Here is a 20,654-nt window from a genome sequence, read left to right on the forward strand (position 1 = left end):
TCTTCCTTCCCAGACTCTCCCTTTCACACCCTTTCAACCTCCTTCCAGAACATTTTCTTATTCTGTTGAAAATTCTCAGTCAGCCGCCTACCCCACCTCTCATCTGCTGATATTTTAGCATCACGCACAGCCCTTCTCGCCCTATTCCTCTTTTCCTTATATCTCTCATACGACACCTCATCCTTCCTCTGCTCTGCAGCCACACTTCATATGCACATCTCTTCTCAGTCACAGCCATACTTCCTCGCACCACCATTCACTTCCTTTTCTTACACCACCACCCACACGTCTCACACCACACACCTCTTCTGCATGCCCCACCACAGCACTCTTAAACAATTGCCATTCCTCCTCCACACTGCCATTTTCCTGATCTTACACTGCGTTCCACTCATCTTTCCGTTTCTCCTGATACTCTATCATTTTCTCTCTTTTATCCAACTCATTCACTTTCAAAACCTCCCTGCCACAACTAACCCTCCTAGCTCTCACTCATCTCTTACCTACTCTTAACTTTCCCTCCACCAGGTAGTGGTCAGACATACTTCCACCCTCCCCTCCCAGAACTCTCACATCCAACAATCTTCCTATTACATTTTTAGACACAACCACATAGTCCATCAATGCTTTATCCACAACCATTCCACCCTCCTGTCTCACCCATGTATACACGCATACATAAGAAAGGATAATTCATGCCATTAAAGGTTGCATTAAGGCCGGTAAAAACTGAACACAACGCTGGATAATAATACTTCAACAATTTAGTTACTATTTATTAGTTTGTGAGTATCTGTGGTGGTGTACCAGCTGCCGAGATTTTGAGTCAGCTGTAAAGCAATGGTAGGAAAAAATAATCAGATACAAAATTAAACGGAAACTCGAACTATCCTAATCACCTTCAACTCAATGACGTTTCCCTTTTTTTTTTTTCCTCTCTCCTCTCTCATTTTATTTTTGCTATCTTCAGACCACTGTAGTCCGCTGAATACAGGTACAAAATTATACGGAAACTCGAACTATCACAATCTTTTCAACCCGAATAGGTCTCTCTCTCTCTCTCATTTTATTTTTGCTATCTTCAGACCACTGTTTTCTGCTGAGTAAAGATAGAAAATTATATGGAAACTCGAACAGCCTTAATCCCTTCGACCCAAAGACGTCTCTCTCTCTCTCTTTCTAAGGGTAAATTATAGGTTCCAGGTCGATTACTTTTTTAAAATTTATCTTTGTTATCTTTGGACGATTGTATTCAGCTTAGGAGACTTTCTCAATGGACTGGCTGACTATAGCCCTTATTTACCCTTTTTCCCACCAGCGGGCTGTACTAGAGAGAGAGAGAGAGAGAACTCGTCCGGAGGTGAGGCGTCTACCATTCACTACTCAATATAGGGCTGTCACCAGGTGACTTTTAATTCGGTGATATGTCAAATGGTTTCTCATAAATTAGAAAACCATTTATAACTCTGGGTGTTGACCATATAACCTAAAGCAACCAATTCCTTGCGTGTTGTGAAAGCGACGCGGATGGTTAGTGACCCTCCTGGCAAAAACACTTAACTAAAAAGACAGAAGTGGCTCAGAATCGGGTGGACCGACAGTTAAGGCCCATGAACCAAACAGAGAACGTTTAGAAGATGGCGATGTAGAATGTAAGGGGCACGAATGACGAAGTGAAAGAATCTGCTCTCCATTCTCTCCACATAGACAAACCACCTCAGGGTAGTTCTAACACTTTTCAGAATATCCACATCAACACACAACACTCCTGCACTTCCCCATTTTCCTGCTTGTCTCTCCCCATTATTCCATATGCTCTTCTCAGGTACCCGATTTCCACTCCCCTTAATTCTTACGTTCTTCCTAACTCATCCTCTCAAACACTCATACTCAACCCAAAACGTATTCTGGTCTATTCACTGTACTAACTGGTATCTCACTTCAGTTCCTCATCTGCTATAACAAATCACCCTAACCCATCCCACAAAATACATCAAAGCAACTAAGCTACCGGTACGTGTTGCTCTGACTCAACACTACGTCAGTCGTTACCCACCAACCTAACTCATGCTCTGAATTACCAGTATCCGTCTCGTTACGACTCCTGCTTTAATAATTTCCCATACTAGTTATCCACTTAAATCATTCACCATCCTAACTCATCCTTTAAGACTGTCCATAAGAGATTTATTAGTTACGTTGTTAAATCTACTAACTCACCATATTTGTCACTTACCCAATGTTACTGACCAACCTAACTCATGTCCAAAAGTACAAATAATCAACTTATCAACTACGTACAGTACTTATTACTTACCCATCTTACTCATCAACCTAACTCCTTTGTATAAAACGTCACACAACCAACTTCTTAACTACGTAGGCAAATCTAACTTATACTCGTTACCCACGTTACTGACCGACCAAACTGCTTTGTCTAAAACTACCCATAGCCAATTCATTAACCACAGAACGTACTCAGATCTAACAACTATATTATTTACCCATTTCCTTCACAGGAATCACGCTCCTAACTCATCCTCTTGGCCAGCAGCTCTGGGCTGACCTTGAAACAGACCGGGGGCAGTCCCTTGACCCCCAGGCCGGTGATGGCGAACACTCCCCCGCTAAGGGTGTCCTTCTTCAACTTCTCCTCACTCAACCCCGTCTGAGAAGGATTGGGTCAGAATTATTAATATTTTGGGGTGAATTAGTTAGGATCGTCATATTACTTATGGTTGATTTACCCTTGCTTGGTGATTTGCATCTTTTTGCGATTTATAACAAGCAGCTCAAAAGGCATGAATACGACATTGCTAAGGTGGCAAAAGTCTGTGTGTGTGTGTGTGTGTGTGTGTGTGTGTGTGTGTGTGTGTGTGTGTGTGTGTGTGTGTGTGTGTGTGTGTGTGTGTGTGTGTGTGTGTGTGTGTGCGCGTGTGTGCGTGCGTGCGTGCGCGCGCGCGCCTGCCTCACCCTGGCTGACGTGACGTAGAGTGTATCGTAGTCTTTGCCTCCCCAGCACACCGAAGTGACGTGCGGCGCCGGGGTCTCCACCTGCCTCACCACCTTGCCCACGCTGGGGTCGATGCAGATCACCTGGACAAATGACACACGTCTTAGTATACTATTAATACCTCACTAACGAATACTTGTTATTTACCGTAGTCACTATTTGCTAGATAATCGTGGGGATTAACACACGCATCATTATGTTTTCACTGTTTCATTGTTATTATTTCCTTACACAGAGGCGTTGCCATTTCTTTATAATTTTTTTACCATATTCTTATTAACTTGCTTTTTGTAACTACTGTATATCCTTATACAAAGGCGTTATCATTTCATTATTATACAGCTAATGCTAGCCCGCAAAAATTCTGCGAATATAACTAATAGCCTTTCCATCACAAAAGGTTTGCAAATACCATTATCTTTGTTTCCATACCGTTAAGCCCAGAATTACCAGTTCTGACCAAAAGGTCGAAAAAGTATTTTCGCATTTTTTCGAGCGTCGGAATTTCCGAATATTTCGCGTCGTCGCGTCGCGGGGGATAGCCAAAATTTTTGTTTGGCATTTTTCTGACACTCCCTGGACTTGCCCAGACCCAATGTAAAAAGAATGATGTCGATATCTACTACCGTTCTCGTAAAGGAAACGAACAACCCACAGACAAATTTTCGCGTGTCGCGATTTCTGATAAGTTCGCGCCGTCGCGTCACGCGCGATAGCCAAAATTTTTGATATTTTCTTACACTTCATGGACTTACCCCGACCTGATGTAAAAAGAAATAGGTCGACATCTATTACCGTTCTCGTGAATGAAACGAACGAACAAACACACAGACACACATACACAGCTTGACTTTATTATTTTGATTCTTGTCTCTTGTTCTGCTATTTCGTTGTTATATCCTTATACACAGATGTTACCATTTCGTTATCATAATGATGCTCTTTCCAAACTGTTTTGCTACTTCATTCCTACATTCTTGCACAGATGTTACCATTTCGATTACTCTTATTATTCATCATCATCCTTACCTTTTTCCCACTTGCATGGGGTGGAAGGGATCTAGAAAGCAGGAGAATTATCAACAGAGTGCCCAGTAAAAATGGGACACGCATGCATCCACTCATCTTTCAGGCCTCTCGAAATACTTGGACTAATCTCACTGGCCAAAAGAGATATTATCATTTCGTTTTTATTTTGTTATTATTTCGTTACTATATACTTAAAATGCTGTTACCATTTCGTTATTATATTGTTTTTATCTCCTCTGAGGGATTGTGTAGATCGTTTGGTCTGTGTGTTGGAGCTAAGAACTTCCATGGCTTGAATGATGAGTGGATGGATATAATTTTTTTTTTTTTTTTAAATTTGGTGGTGTTGATATTTCTCGTACTTTTGTGCTTTCCCGTCCCTATTTCTGAATCCTTCCCACCCCAATGTAAGTGAGAAAGATGATGATGATGATGATGATTTCCTTATTATTTTGTTACATGCGTCACGATATTCTTATCACAGTAAAACAGTCTATCATAACTTTATGTAAAGTAACCTGATGCAACTTAACCTATTTTAATAAAATTTAACAGGATAAAACAACGAATCCTAACTTAATGAAACCTGATTTGATTAAACCTAACCTAACCTAGTTTATTGTGGCTAACCTAACCTACGTTAAAATCATTATCCCAATCTTAATGTATCCTGACATGCTTTCCAAAAATAATCTAGCTGGCCTGAAACGAATCCTTTTAAACATAAAATAATAACTTTTTTGCCACACACCTTTTTCCCGAAGAAGTTAGCGACCCACAAGTTGCCGTTCTTGTCGATACACATGCCATCAGGCACGTCAGGGACCAGGCCGGCAGCCTTGTAGTCCAGCACGGTGCGACGGTTGCCTGGGGGCGGGTGGGGAGGAGGGGGGCAGATTGGTACCCAGAGATGAAGAGTAAAAATAGAAGCCTAGGCAAAGACACTGTGTCCAACCCCTTTACTCTTCCTTCTGAACCCAAGACACAGATATGTAAACACAAACTGTAGTAAGTAGTAGGGGTTGATAATAATCAATCATTACAGTATCTTAAGCTTTGGCACTTATTAGAGAAAATTAATGTGGTTTCAAGCTGAATATAAGTCATACTAAAACTCGTTCTTCACATCCAACGACATACTTCAAAAGGATAACGACACTTCTCAGTTCTTTTACTGACTGTGAAAATTTGCTGCAAGGAGTGAACAGAATGATAAAGCCAGGAGGGCTTATGAGAGGGGGATTGCTGGGAGAGGAAGAAAAAGATGGAGAACCAGGTTGGAGGACAAGGCAGTGAAATAAGTGAGGGAAGAGAAGGTTGATCCCCAGTACCAGATGAAGGTAGCTACAAGGCAGTGGAATGTATGAGAGAAGAGGTTGACAAAGAGTCAGGTAGATGTACAAGGTGGTGAAGTGTATGACAGTGAATTAGGTAGAAAACCATGTGGAAGTGCAATGTAGAGGAATGTACGGAAGTAGGGTGGTTGAAAGATGGGGTAGACAGTGAACCATGGGGAGGGACATGGTAGTATCAAGCAACTGGTCTCAGTCAGATTAAATTAGGTTCATTCAAACCAGTTCACATCCAGCTACAAGCATATCGGTTTAGGCTTAGTTAGGTCCATTTTGACAGTTTCAGCCCATTCAGGCACCTACAGGCCCATTCACTTCTGCTTAGGCACATTCTAGTCATGTCAATGCATTTTTGCCACGTTTTAATCCACAGCAGAAAAATTCTGAACTATTTCGGTCAATTTTGGTTCTCTAAGGTCCGTTCAAGTCCATCGGATTGTTTCATGCAATATCTACCACTTCAGGTCATGTCTGTAAAGGTATCCACCAATAACCTGTCTTATCGGTGCAATGGTTTATAAGATACTTTGAGTCAGGCCTTTCAGACGTTAGAACGCGGGTGGGTTGGGCTGGGACAGTGGTGGGCCTAGGAAATGATGTGGGAAGCATACCCTGTAAAGGTGGATGTTGCAGATGTGGCGGGTGGGGGACAGACACAGGGTGGGGTGGGTGGAGAGAAATGAGTGGACAGGTTGTGATGGTGGTGAGTGGCAGGGAAGGCCCGGGATGTATACACTGTGCTGATGAGTGATGCAGGTTAGGTGGTATGGGTATGGTGGGGTTTAGCTCATAGCTTTCTATGTACAACAAAAGTAACAATAAAATAAAACCTGTTCGTCTCATTTGCCTAGCGTCTTATGACGCGATAAAAAAAAAAGTAATTGCGTCAGTACTTGGCCTTTTGCAATTATGCAAAACTGTGTGCATTCCGTCAAAATAACAGGTAACAGTGGACAATTTCTAAATTGGTAAAAGTTTCTGCGACTAACTGAGTTTGCCAGTGGCATCATCGTAGTTGAAGGCGTCAACGGAGTAGGTGAGGGAGTCGATGTAGTAGAAGGTTTTCTTGTCCGAACTCCAAGCCAGGCCATTGGACAGGCTGATCTGCGTGAGAAATAGTAACAGTGGCAGTACTGTATAATAAAATAATCAACTAAGAACGCAATATCAAAAACTTATTGAATTTATGGTCCCATGATATCCAAATGATCACTACAGCTTATAATGAATTAGGAAATTTAATGAATTTTGGTGAGAAATTTATTATCTAAAATACTATAGCACTAGCCGTGTGTGTGTGTGTGTGTGTGTGTGTGTGTGTGTGTGTGTGTGTGTGTGTGTGTGTGTGTGTGTGTGTGTGTGTGTGTGTGTGTGTGTGTGTGTGTGTGTGTGTGTGTGTGTGTGTGTTTTGGGCAGCCGAAACTACACATTCAAATCGCACCAAAATAGGCACAAAAATCGCAAAAAATTCGCTGATGTAAAAAAAACTTGGTCCCATCATGATTGAAAAACTTTTACTATATTTCATGAGCGATCACATTTTGACCAAAAAACTCTGCTCCCGGCGCCCGGCATAGGATCTCCGTAGAATTTTTTGTCCATAGCTATAACTAAAATATATTATAGCAGCGCGAGAGCCCTTCACAGAAGCAAGTGCGAGGGGCCCGAAGGGCCCACGAGCACTTGTAATTAACTATACTTGCTATGGATAAGATGTCGTTAACAAGTGACATGGTACACATCCTCATAAAAGCAAGGCAATTACTGTGGAGTAGGAATAAATGTTATTTTGCGGTGTCCATGTCTTGTGTCAGATTCTCCCTTCCCCCGCACAAACTGTGCACTATACGGTTCACCAAGTGTATTCATCCGCCTAACCTAATCCATCATCATCATCATCGTCAGCAGCAGCAGTAGCAGCCTAAGGCAATCCACCGCAAGACAATGGCATTTCTCATATTCTGCCACCCTCACCCATTGGATGTTAGCTTCTTCCATCTTATTCCAGTTAATCTGCGAGTTCATCTAAACATTGTGTCCTCTATCGCAAGAATACATTAAAATGACCTGCACATAAATGAGGGGGTTAACTGAAGCCTTCCACGCCACTCCTACTCCTCTCTTGATTTCACTATCAACAACTTGCACTGTAATGTCAGTCTGTTCTAAACAACCATATATATATTTTTTTTTTTCACCACATGGAACTGAACCACTCCAACAGCCTGAATTCTATGTAGCAGTTGCATGATATTCGATGATCTTTCGTTATGGCGGAGTAGTCTCCTTGGTTACTAGTCTAACTGACCCTCCAATCTTTATACACTTGGCCATCACTTGAGGCGAAAGAGGTTAAAGATTTTTGTCAGGTAGCTAAAAAAAAAAAAAAAAAAAAAAGCGTCACAACAGCATGACTGACTGTCTAGGCTCTAAGTGATGATGTGAGCGGTAGAAAGGTTAGAATAAGTTATGGACTACTACTACTACTAAAAATAATGATAATAATAATAATAATAATAATAATAATAATAATAATAACAATCACCCAACCCTTTTTGTTCCATCATGGGCGTTGAGGTCCGGGACTAGGCTACTTAGTCCACACATTTATGGAAGGTGACCAACCAGTCGCTCTTTCTGAGCGGCTTTACCTAAGCAATATACCCCAACCTTCCCTCAGATGTACACCTTTACGGGCTCCATACGACTGGAGTGCTTAACCACTAGATCACCAGGTGTCCACTTGGTTATGACATTACCATCCACCGTTGAAAACAGTTTCCTGGCCTGCAAGATAACATGCTGATTTACACTCATTGTAGAGTTCCCTGATGGCAGCACCATAAAAAATACATATAATACTGTAAAAGAAACTGTAAGAACATAACTGACCCAACTGAGCTGATCTTAAGTACCTTCATGGAAACAAAAAATATTAATAGACAGACAAGGGAAAAAAAGATTGGATAATTGATGAATAGATGAAATACCATCACCACCACCACCAAGGGGGTTGTCTCTTCCCTTTCAGGCCCAGTGTGGGGCAAGGGTACCTTGGTTACAAGTATGTGAGAAGGTGAGATCAACTACCTGGTCGTGGAACAGTGGTAAGCTGCCTGTTTCTCAACTGAGAGTCTCTAGTTCGATTCCCGGCACAGTTTTGGTAATGTTAGCTGATAGGTAAATCCTGTTTAAGTTAAACTGCAATGCAATACTGTACATCCCAGTGCTCCATCCCCGGCAGTACTAGCCTTATCAACCTCCTTTGTGATGGTCAGGTCTGTGCCAATGCGATAGAGGCCGCCCTTCTCTGGGTCCACCACGCCCGGCGTCTCTCCTTCGTCCCCCATCGTACCTAAAAAACACATGGACCGGAGGAGTAAGAAGTCACACTCCCAGGCTCCTATGGTTCACTTTCATCTGAATTAAAAAAAAAAAAAAATCTAGAATAGAATGCAAGAGTTGTCCCAGCCATAACAGAGTCAGTGGTGACAGCATTTACTCAGGCTCTATGACTCAGTCTCAGTTGTACCTGTGGCAAACATAACGTCCTTTCTAATGAAACCAAGTGGTGCCTGGTTCAACAAACCTCGTCTGACCACTCAAGGTCAAAGGTCATGGAATCAATTAAAAACCCATATGGGACTTCCTATACTTTGATAATAATAAATATCTATCTTCAACCGACTTTGAGTTACACAGGTAGCCTCCTGAATATCCGTGACCTTGAGTTTGATCTTTCAAGGTCACTCAGGGTGAAAGGTCTTAGTGCCAAATGAAAGCTCACATGAGAGGTTCTGTAAGCTGATAATAGTAAATATATCTTCAACTGGATTCATGTTATAGCCCTCTGAAAATCGGTGACCTTCATTTCGACATTTCAGGGTCACTCGATTTTCTTCAAAATTTAATAATTTTCTTTTGATACCAGTGCCCACACATCCTGAAAGTTTCATGTATTTCTATTCGGCAGTTTTTCCGCAATGTTGCTAACAAACAAACAACTCGACCAAAAACAACACCTCGCAGGGCTCCGTCCCGGACGAGGTAATGAGCGCCAAGGTGTATACATGCCTGCATTTTCTGACGGTCACTATGGGAGAGGTGAGTATTCGATATGGTTTGCCTGCACGCCACGTTACAGAGCGCATCCACCGGCAAGGTACGGTACAAGTACAAATATGATTTTCTTTCATTACGGTTTTCACAAATGGCTATCAGAAACTGGGGGGTTTGCCTTCCCATTCGCAACATCGTTTTTTAAATAATACGGCCATAAATGGCTTTGGAAATTTCGTAACACCTCTTCCTTCGTGATTTATTCTACACACTGGAGCTCAAGGATATGAAGGGGTACATGGGGGATGCGCTTATGGTACAAAGAACATGGAAAGGGAAAGGATACTCGAATCTGGGGAGGCAATGAAGAGGACTGTGTGCAACACACATTTAGGAGAGGGGAGAGTAGGTTGACTACATATGAATCTGGGGGAAATAGTAGCCAGACTGACTATTACCTGGTCAGGAGGGCTGACAGGTTGGTGAGGGATGCTAAAGTCATAGGGAGCAAAGAGTGTTTGCAGCTACACAAATTACTGCTGTGTGACATGGTGCTTAAGGAAGGGTGGTCAAGAAGAGGGTCTAAGTACCTAGGAGGAAAATATGAAAGCTGAAAACTAAGCAATAAAGGATGCCTTCTATGTGAGAAGAGTAGAGTTGTGGCTGAACAGGGAGCTGTTGACAGAGTTGTTAATGAACAGTACAAGGTTCTAACGATCTCTTTAAGAGTTACTGATTCAGAGTGTGGATGGACAACAGCTCCTCCATGATATAACATGGTGGTGGGATGAGGGTGTAGAACCTGCAATTAAGGAGAAAGAAGACTTTACTGGGAATGAAAATTGGTGGTTACATTAAGGAATATTTGGCTGCCAAGCGTTGGACTAGAAAGGAAGTATACATGGAAAAATCTGAGTCTCAGAGACTTTTACTGAATAATCTAAATGGCGTTGAAAGGTAGAATATGGCATTTATGGTGGCAAATCAGATGAACAGGGAAAACAGGGATATCATGGGTGAGCAGTGTGTGAAGAACGATGAAGGAAAGGTAGTGGTGGACAATGAGGATATTGAAGACGCCTGAAGACAGCATAATAATCGGTTACTGAATGAGGAGTTTGACTGGAAGAGGGAAGGTTTGAAGTCAGCGGATCCACTGTATGGCCCTTGGCCTTTGATGCTGCTACTGTGAGCAGAGCAATAGGCAGGATGCCGCTGGGGAAGGCGGGGCGTGTGTCTGGATTGACTGCAAAAATTCTGAAGGCCTCAGGAGATATACCTGTAGGAGTTGGTCTTGCTACAGACTGAAAAATACGATTCTATATGAGTGTGCTGTCCCAGGTGACTGACTGAAGTGTGTGATTTAAATGAGTACAAGAGGAAGGGTGATGCCCTGGAATGAGGAAATTACTGAGGCACAGAACTTTTGGACCAGATAATGAAGGTAATGGAGAGTCCTAGAAGGTATGATTAGGGAAAAATGAATACTGATGAGATGCACTTAGGGTTTATGCCAGGTAAAGGGACCACTGATGCCATATTCAGTGTCTGAAAGCTTCTGGAAAAATATACGGGAAAGAAAAGGGAGCTGTACTTTGTTTTTGTCGATTTGGAGAGGGTCTTTGACACAGTACCTACGGACGTGGTAGGGTGGGCATTGAGAAAGCTTGGGATGGAGGAGTGGCTGGTTAGAGTGGAGGGCTATGTATGTGAGGGCTAGCACCCACGTAAGGGTGAACGGAGATTTGAGCGATGAGTTCCCCGTGAATGCTGGTGTGCATCAGGGGTCAGTTTTGAGCCCTTTCTTGTCTGTCATGGTGCTTGAAGCTCTCTCACGCGACTTTAGAAATGGACTTCCATGGGAGATGTTGTATGCTGATGACTTGGTGCTGTCTGCAGAGAATGAAAGGGAAGCAGAGGAAATAATTAGGAAATATAGAGATGGAATGAGGAACAAGGGTTTGAAAGTAAATGCGGATAAAACATAAGTGACCATAGCTAAGGCTGGTGGCGGTGCCGTCAAAGCAGAGGGGGTTTAGCCATGTGCGATTTGCCACAAGGCGTGGGAAGTAATTCCATCCTGGGCATTGTTTGTGATAAGTGGATGCATAAGAGATGTAGGGGTATTAAACGTAGACTGTGAGGTAGTGCTGATTTTATGTGTGCGGTGGGTCAGGGAGAGCATGTAAAGAGTACCAGACGTGAAAAGATCGATTTTGCGGGTGAATTTCTTGCGTGTGAAGAGTTTTATTATTTGGGGGGGATGTGATGTGCTGGAAGTGGGGCTACAGCTAGCTCTGTGGCTAGGGTAAGGAGTGGTTGGAGGAAGTTCAGGGAGCCGTTGCCTTTCCTGACATTGACAGGGCTCTCTCTCTCTCTCTCTGTACTAAGGGATCTTTGTATACAGCATGTGTTATGAGTGTAATGCTATATGATAGTGTACTGTGTTGTATAATAGACCGCGTTGCTTAAAGGTAAAAGGGAGATCCTCTCTTTGGCTCATTGGTAACGTGCGCGCCCATGAAGAGCAAGGGCCTGAGATCGAAACTTGGCCGGGACAGTGTGATTAATTTGTTAAGTTTCAGTTCGGTTATTACAGTAGTGAGCCACGGGCAGTTGAGGGAGAGGATATCCGTAGGCTCAAACATTGAGACATACAGAAGCGACAGTGATCAGACGGATGTGTAGTGCGTTCTTGAATGCGAGGCCTGGGGTGACTAGGATTGCGATTAAGAGTTGAGAGGAAGAATGGGACTGGAGTGTATTAATGTTCTGATGACGAGGGGTAGATTGGGATAGTTTGGACATGTGGAGAGGATGAAGGATGACAGTTGGATGAGAAGGGTGAACGTTGGAGGTAAGACTGTGTGAGGCAGACAGCAAAGACCTGGGACGAAGTTACAGTGTGACCTCAGGGATAAGGAACTGAATAGGGAGGCTGCCAGAGATCCAGTAGTATGAAGAGCTCTCATCAGGTGACCAAGGACGACGCCTGCAAGCATGCTGGAGCCTTTATAAACGATATGACTGTACCTTTGTATCCTGTGGTATATTCTTGATGCAAGGTACATCGACATTAATATGATATTAACAGCATACTATGCATTAGTGTAATACGAAAAATTTATCACTGTGAATGCAGCGCTACAAAAGTAAGGGGGGGGGGGGAGGGGGACAGTGGGGTAAATTCTGGAAAAGAGGAAATGAAACTTTGTATGGTGAAACACACTAATCTACTGATGCTACACAAAATACGAGTATACTGTTCTGATGACCCTTACTGGTGAGGGGATTGTGGGTGGCCAGGGTCTTGGGTGCCCGGGGATGGGGGCCCTGTTACGGTGTTTGGGTATGGCCACGTGATTTTCTAGCTACATAAAATATTATTCGAAAATCTGACCCGAAATCGACCTCCAAGATATAACCTACCATCACGGTAAATAAAATTACTTGCATAGAGTAGCGTACTAATGCTCACATGGTCGCGCGTTCAAATCCTATCTGTTACAGGGAATATGAGAACAGTTCACCTCCCTTCCATCAAGTAAAGCACACCGGCACAACACAAACAGTCATATTCTCGTCGGAACAAGATGATTCGTAGCTGTTCCAAACGGATACATAGTTATGGACATAAATATCGATAAACAAAATTTCGATAAACGAGAGTGCACAATCATATTAGAAACACACTATGTGATCTTTGGAGCCTAATAAGCTGTTTTGAACGCTGTGTAAGGGTTCAATAATTGCTCGACTACAAAGTGGATCGACTTGCCCATAACCGTACATTCGTATCGTCATATGTGTAATTTACAAATATTTTTTTTAAAAACTAACACCGTTTGTATCAATAACATATAAGAGGATGCTGAGATGAAGTCAAAATAAATCGCTAAGGAAGAGGAATTATGACATTTCTTAAACCAACGAGAATTCGGTTCAAAACACCCCAACAAGGCTGCTAATCTATGGTAGGTACTGGCGCCCAGGTGATGGAAAATAAAGCTAGGTGACGTGATTTGCTGGCACACGAGTAAAAGAGAGTCAAACGTTCTCATTTATGTCCACCTGCTTAAAATAATAAGAACAACTACATGTCAAGTTATTTGAGATAATGATGCTGAAGGTCACACACACACACACACACACACACACACACACACACACACACACACACACACACACACACACACACACACACATCAACACTACGATAATCTCTCTCTCTCTCTCTCTCTCACCTGCCCATAAACGTCCACTGGGGTCACACTTGGCATCATTGAATCTGTTGGTGGGATGGTGGTCGTCGACGCCATGCAGGACACACTTCGGTTTAACCGTGAGCTGGTCTGGGGCGTCCAGGGGCCACTCCACTACCGCCACGGACCGACCCAGTCCCACCACCAGCAAGTCCGGCCGGGATTCAACAGGTAGCACAAAGGACACACTGCCACCGGTGCTCCCTCCCTCTGGTGGATGGTGGAAGTGCAGTTAAAAACACTCAATATTTTTGTAAATAAATAGCATAAACTGCGAGTGTAACAGCAGTCACCTTACTCTCCACTTACTGGTCTAACTACCATCAGAACTTACACATAGTTCAAACTGGACTTCCCGAGAACATAGGTAATTCATTTGGCGGTTCTGAATGCACATTTGTGTATACACATGTAGCTCTTCAGTAACTGAAAAAAAATCTTTCAACGTTAGCATTTCGACCAAGGTCGATTCCCAGCATATTGGTAATTTACCAGATGATTTTTCCTGTGTACAGTACAGGTTTCCCCCTTCATGGTTTCATATTTTCGGTCTCATGACTGTGCACCTACGAATATACCTTAGCACTGGAATTGACAGTCCAAATTGGATATCCTGATAACCTCTGATTATTCATTATGAGTTTCTGAATGCACGTACTCAGAAATGTCTTACATTACTGGTCCAATCAGCCAACATACTGATACATTAATCTAGACGTATTGGTAAATGCAGACTAGCTTCCTTCGGGGTTTATGAATGAATGTCTGAGCATGTGCACACTCTTCCTCGTTACCTTTTAACTTTCTGCTCAACAAAATGGTGAGGTATATTCTAGGAGTACAATGAAGGCTATACTGAAGTGGAGGTACAGAAATGAGAAACCCTGTCCTGGCTGTTCTGCCTTTGCCTTTGTGCCTGATCCCCTCAACAGATAGCAGCAGGAGTCATTCAGTTGACTCAGAGTAAACGCAGCCTCTTAGGTCTGACCTAATTTTCCTTTCTCATTCGTTTTTAGGGGTCTACCGAAGGGTAACGAATATTTCTGTACCATTTTTGTATTTTCTATAAATTGGTAATCATTTTGAATACCAGTACCGTATGATGTATGATATATAGCACTAGATGCTTGAATAATGAACGATGTTGAGAGACATGTTTATGGTAAAATTACATAGTACTGAAACAGTTCAACAAAACTGATGTCATCAGTTTTTTTTTTTTTTTTTTCTTACACTTCTTTCAGACATTATAATGAATGCTCATGCATTTTATGGGCCAAAAAATGCAAGACTTAGTGGCAGTAGAACTTAATGATGCAGTGCAATCATTAGCCCTTTAACCTTTCGCTCAACAAAAATGGTTAGGCATATTCAACAAGTACAAAGTACACCAAAATGGAGGTACAGAAAAGAGGAACTTTTGCATGTGATATTCATGCAATGAGGAAACAGGCTGTATAAATATATTTGTGTGATGCAAAAGGTCCTTATATACAAAAAATATACGTATTTTGTTTCTGTACTACAAAATACATCGATATTGAAATACTCACTCCCGCGGGGAACCCCCGCGGAGCCCCCCCTCACCAGGACGGAGCCTCCACCCGACCCCCACCTCAGGAAAACACCACAGTGGGGCTCACACCAGGTCCGAGCCAGACGGGCCCCGGGACGTCACTAGTCTATGCCCCTCTTGCCCTCAACGCGACGTACTTCACCATAGAAGGGATGGGCAACTACTTCTCGCCCGAGCAAGCCCTCGTCAGGATTTGGGTGGGACTTGTGCACTCACAGTCCCAGTCAGCACTGCGGTTTTGGCCACCGTCTGGACTCGGGAAGGATTGGCCACCATCTGTCCTTCTGCCGTAACCCCTTGCAGCGCCGCTGCAACCACACCTGATACACCAAAGGGAGGCGGAACCGCGGTCTCGGCCACCAACCGGACCGGGGAAGGGTCGGCCACAGTCCGCCCTTCGTCCAACTCCTCCTTCGGGAAAGGCACCACAACCTCGGCCACCGTCCGGGTCGGGGAAGGGTCGGCCACTGTCCGCCGCTCAGCTGCTGCCCTTGAGGACTTTGGAACTGCGACCTCGGCCACTGTCCTGGTCGGGGAGGGTCAGCCACTTTCCGTCCTTATCCCAGAGTCTCTAGGGCTTCCCTGTCGGAGGAAGTCCCTGGCACGGCCCACCCTCCACCCAGAGGCCATGCGGGACATTCTCTCCCCTCCCTCTCCAGGTGTGGACTCCCGGAGGATCCACCGTTTGAGGAGTGGTGGCAGGGCCCAATTGCTGAGAAGGGGAAACACGCCCTACAGATAACCCCTGGTCGATGCCCAGACCTGATGAATGCCACCCGGAGGGGAAGCTACAGCCAGCCCCTGACAGCACCCCAGTCTAGTGGTGACGGCAGTCCCCAGTCTCCCAGGGACGCCCCTCGGACCCCAGGGCAGGACCTTCCTGGCTCTGCCCGACACCAGCCCTCCGCCAGGAACGGAAGGCGCCAGGAACGACTCCTGGCCCTATTTGGCCCCTGCCCCGAGGGCCACTCACCGGGTAGAGGCTCCGCCAGGAGGAAGCCTCCCTGCACCCCCGACCAGGACTGCGCCCCGGGCCTCCATGACCCCGGTAGTAGTTCCGTGCCTCCTACGTGAGGGCACGCCCCGGGGCCACCCCACTACGCCTGGGTGCCATCTCAACTAAGACCCAGGATCAGCAGCCTAAGAATTTCTCTAGTGTACGCCAGTGTCATTCCGGGAAATATAGACTAACCATGCCAATATAGTGTTACAACCCGGAACAGTGTTACAGTGGAAAATAAATAGTGACTGTGCCTATAAACTAAAGCATCCTATCATACAGTGTGACTTACCTAAGTTCAGGGACTGGGAACAATATGCAAGGACTGTGAGAGAAAGGATTCTATGGACTATATCTCTGAAACCTTTGTATTATTGGTGTATGTAACTGATCTATGGTGTTCCCATTGTATGTATAATGTAATATAAATACTGGCACTGATAAGTCTGTCCCGTCCATATGCCCTGTATTGTATAATATTGTATGTGTATTGTTAGAAGGTCGAATTAAGGCAATACATGTGGTAAGGTAGCCTGCCGAGTTTTTATGCCCTGTTCCTCTGTTGAGGTGTTCTAGTTCCGGTCTAGAAAGAGGACCCCGCTCTGTCACTGGTGTCTTTCGGACAAGAAGTCGACCTAAAAACATCAAGCATAACAGATATTAATTATTGTAAAGATTTATGGATGCGGTTATTATAATTGTCTCTTCCAAAGCTGTTTGAAAATAACAAAGCCTGTTTTTAATACAAGGTCAGGGATTTAGGAAGGGAAAAGGGTGTGTAGATCAGATATTTGTTCTAAGATGTTTAGTGGAGAAGTATCTAGAGAAGGGAAGGAAAGTGTATGCTGCCTTCATGGACTTGGAGAAAGCTTATGACAGAATAGATAGGCAAGGTATGTGGAAGGTATTAAGAATATATGGAGTGGAGGGGAAATTGTTGAGTGCTGTGAAGAGTATGTACGAGGGAGCTAGGGCTACGGTGTGAGTGGATGGTGAGCTGAGTAAGTTCTTTGATCTTAATGTGGGACTGAAACAGGGTTGTGTGATGTCTCCATGGCTGTTTAATATATACATGGATGGGGTTGTAAAGGAGGTGCAGGGTAGGGCGGTGGATGTGGGGGTGGCTCTAATGAATGAGGGTGAGATTTGGAAGCTTCCGGTGTTGCTGTTTGCTGATGATACAGTACTGTTGAGTGAAGATGAATGGGAGTTGCAAGGTTTGGTGAATGCATTTGGGACAGTGTGTAGGAGGAGGAATCTGAAAGTTAATGTAAACAAAAGTAAAGTTATGGTGTTTGAGAGGAATGAAGTCACAGAGTGTGCAGTGAGGTTGGATGGTGAGGATATGGAGAATGTGAGTGCATTCAATTACTTGGGTAGTGTGATGAGAAAGGATAGAACTTTGGGGGATGAAGCGCGTGAAAGGGTACAGCAGGGAAGGAAGGTTGTTGGTACACTGAAAGCAGTGATGAGAAATAGGGAGGTGAGTATAGAAGTTAAGAAGTCACTGCATGATAGTATTGTGATCCCTACCCTGACGTATGGAAGCGAGGCATGGACCTTGCAAGAGGGGAACAAGTCAAGAGTGAGAGCAGTGGAAATGAGTTACTTGAGAGGAGCATCTGGGGTGACGTGGAGGGACAGGTTGACGAATGAAGAAATGAAGGAACGCTGTGGGGTGGATGTGGATGTGATTGAGAAGATTAGGAGAATTACACTGAGGTGGTTTGGACATGTGAAGAGAATGGAGAATGAAAGACTGACTAAGAGGGTGTATGTAGGTGAGGTGGAGGGAGAGGGAGAGGTAGACCGAGGACGAGGTGAAGGGATGGAGTTGAGAGGTATATGAGGGAGGGGGGGTGAGTTGGGGGGAGGGTAGTCAAATGGTGGGTGACAGAGCGACTTGGAGGCGTTTTGTCTGCGGCCACCCTTTGCGGGATTAGGGCGTCGGGGTATAGATATAGATAGATAGATAGACCTGTTTTTAGGTTGCCAGGCACATTATTAATTATAAGCAATACCGCTACTTATACAGGCACTTGGAACAAAACTGCTGACTCACATAACGAGAACTAAAGATATGAAGATATGTTATAAGTAAAAGCTGTTCCTCTTACATAAAAATAAAAGAAAATCTTACAATGGTATTTTTTTTTAGCAATAAATTTGCAAGTGCCCATTAAAGAGGTAACCCCTTCAGCCCAAGGACATTCTTCAGCTGAATAAAAACTTTTGATGTCATTTGGAATAAAGAAAAAGACGTCCTTGGGCTGAGGGGAGTAACTGTAACCCCTTCCGCCTAAAAACAGGTTTCATTAGTCGAATCAAAATCACCTGATATTAATGAGAATTAAGAAAAAAGAACGTCCTCGCCCTGATGGGGCTGTGATCACCTCAAGCTCATCAAGCCAAGGACGCCTTTCGTTGGCTGAATAAAATCATGTGGCAACAGTCTGATCAATTTACTGTAAATGCCTGAGAGAGTTAACAGAGTCAAATGTCACCAAAGCATTGTAGTGAAAATACATAATTATATTTTGAATTCTTGAAGACAGATCTGCGCATGCACAGTAATATATATTGCGGAACTGGGCCAACTGACACCAGAGAAAACAAACGGGTAAAAAATGGACCTCCAGAATATGTGTGTTACTAGCTTTTGATCCTGGGTGGCACCTGAACCACAATTAGGTGATGTACTAGAGGACTGCTATTGGGCCAGGGTAAGGTAGAGTTGAAGAAGGTAACGGAAAGGACTGCACTTATTACCAAAACTATACAAGATGACCTGAATGAAGGACTGAAGTAGTTGCAATTAAATCAGTTACTGATTCAAGATAAAATGGAGGGGTAATGAAGATATAAAGAAAAACTGCAACTGAATCATTTAAGATGATGTGGCTCTATCCTCGTTTGCCGTGATTTTGTAACACTTGTTCGTCAACGATTTATTTTGCCTATTACGTCTGAACATACGCTTGGATATTACTGATGCAAACAATGCTGAATTTAACAAAATATAAATTGATTTATCAGGCAACATTAACCCAGTCACTATGATGATTATTATTACCTGATTCTTTATTCAGCTTCGAATACACCCTTAGTATGAAAGGAATTAACTAAGGCTTTACCCAACCCCTAGGCTATAGTTTGAACGAACAATGATACATTTAATACATACGTTATCGTGGTGAAGTAGTATAAGTGTAACATGCAAATTAAACCGCCACTGGAGATGGGACAGTGTGATACGCAAACCAGAATACGAGGCTAGTTTGAACAGGAATGAAGGGGTGGGAATCTGAAACATTTACGAGCCATTCTCTGTCATACCTTAAATTTGTTTAAACTGGTTTTACAGGACGAACAGACAGAGAGGAAGATTCTGCATTCCCTTTAACATAATCTTCCTGCATAAAAAAATATAACCTACAGTAATTTCCCTCTCATAAATATCTTTTTTTAGAGACATGGGGAAAATTCTGCACTTTCCTAGCCGTTCCAGTGATAATAATTCAAAGTTATGACTGAGAACAGATCATATAATTGTGAATTCGGGCCATGTGACAGTATTTCGTGCGTTTAGGAAGCTTACTGTACTAACATGTCTTTCTTACCAGCTTATTTGTGTACTTGGCATGGTAATGTTCTCTCTTGTGTTATTTATGCAATATATTTATATCAAAAAGACATAACATACAAGACAGAAGTCAGGTGTTGTAGGGAGAAAAAAAAATCGTTATGGGGAAGCGGTGCTAGAAAGCTTTTGAAGCCAACGAAAATCCAGGCCAAGGCATGCCACTGACCCACGATGAGATGTTGATGCTTGTTGGTGTCGGGGTAGCATCGGTGGACATGGCCGGCCGTGATGTCCACGTACAGGAGGCACTGGTGGGCCGGATCCCAGTGTGGACCCTCACCCAGCTGCACAGGACCAGCCACTTTCTTTATGTCCACCATCTTCGCCTTGCCTGAGCTGTAGAAGAACGGTGTGTGAGCCCTCGAAGAAGGCTTAGATTTATGCCTATCGCCTGCACTAATCCTTAACTTCTTGAGTCCAATACCTGACTTTCTTATTTTTCTTCATGCTATCTGCAGTCGATATTATTCAGATCAGGGTATATCTCTTATGGTGAGAGGGTAAATGAAAGATGTATAAACCTCCAGTTCGAAAAGTTTCTCAACTTGAATAAAATCGTCTGGCAAAAGCATGAATATAATGAAAATACTTGCGTGGTCTGAGGGAGCCTTATGGTAAACCATAGTCGAAGTACTGTTTAGTCTTCTCACACCCCAGAGGATGACGTCACGGTCTCCCAGAGAGAAAACGAGAAGTAAAGAGATAACACAAGTAAGACAA

The 20,654-nt window shown here is 43.5% G+C and overlaps 1 protein-coding gene across 1 annotated transcript; it reads right to left on the reverse strand.

Annotated features, from left to right (window-relative positions):
* Window positions 1-767: 767 nt before the first annotated feature.
* On the reverse strand, window positions 768-20,262 carry LOC145402290 (regucalcin-like). Its single transcript, XM_080274422.1, has 8 exons — window positions 20,101-20,262; window positions 13,698-13,925; window positions 8,646-8,749; window positions 6,384-6,498; window positions 4,794-4,909; window positions 2,974-3,096; window positions 2,505-2,668; window positions 768-830 (listed from the first exon to the last, which is right to left on the reverse strand). Exons 1-7 carry the CDS (start codon window positions 20,252-20,254, stop codon window positions 2,531-2,533), a joined length of 978 nt encoding a protein of 325 aa, XP_080130548.1. The 5' UTR covers window positions 20,255-20,262; the 3' UTR covers window positions 768-830; window positions 2,505-2,530.
* Window positions 20,263-20,654: the final 392 nt, after the last annotated feature.

The sequence above is a fragment of the Coenobita brevimanus genome, chromosome 57 (assembly GCF_032717465.1).
Source record: "Coenobita brevimanus isolate Jiangsu-jjx chromosome 57, ASM3271746v2, whole genome shotgun sequence".
Classification (NCBI taxonomy): domain Eukaryota; kingdom Metazoa; phylum Arthropoda; class Malacostraca; order Decapoda; family Coenobitidae; genus Coenobita; species Coenobita brevimanus.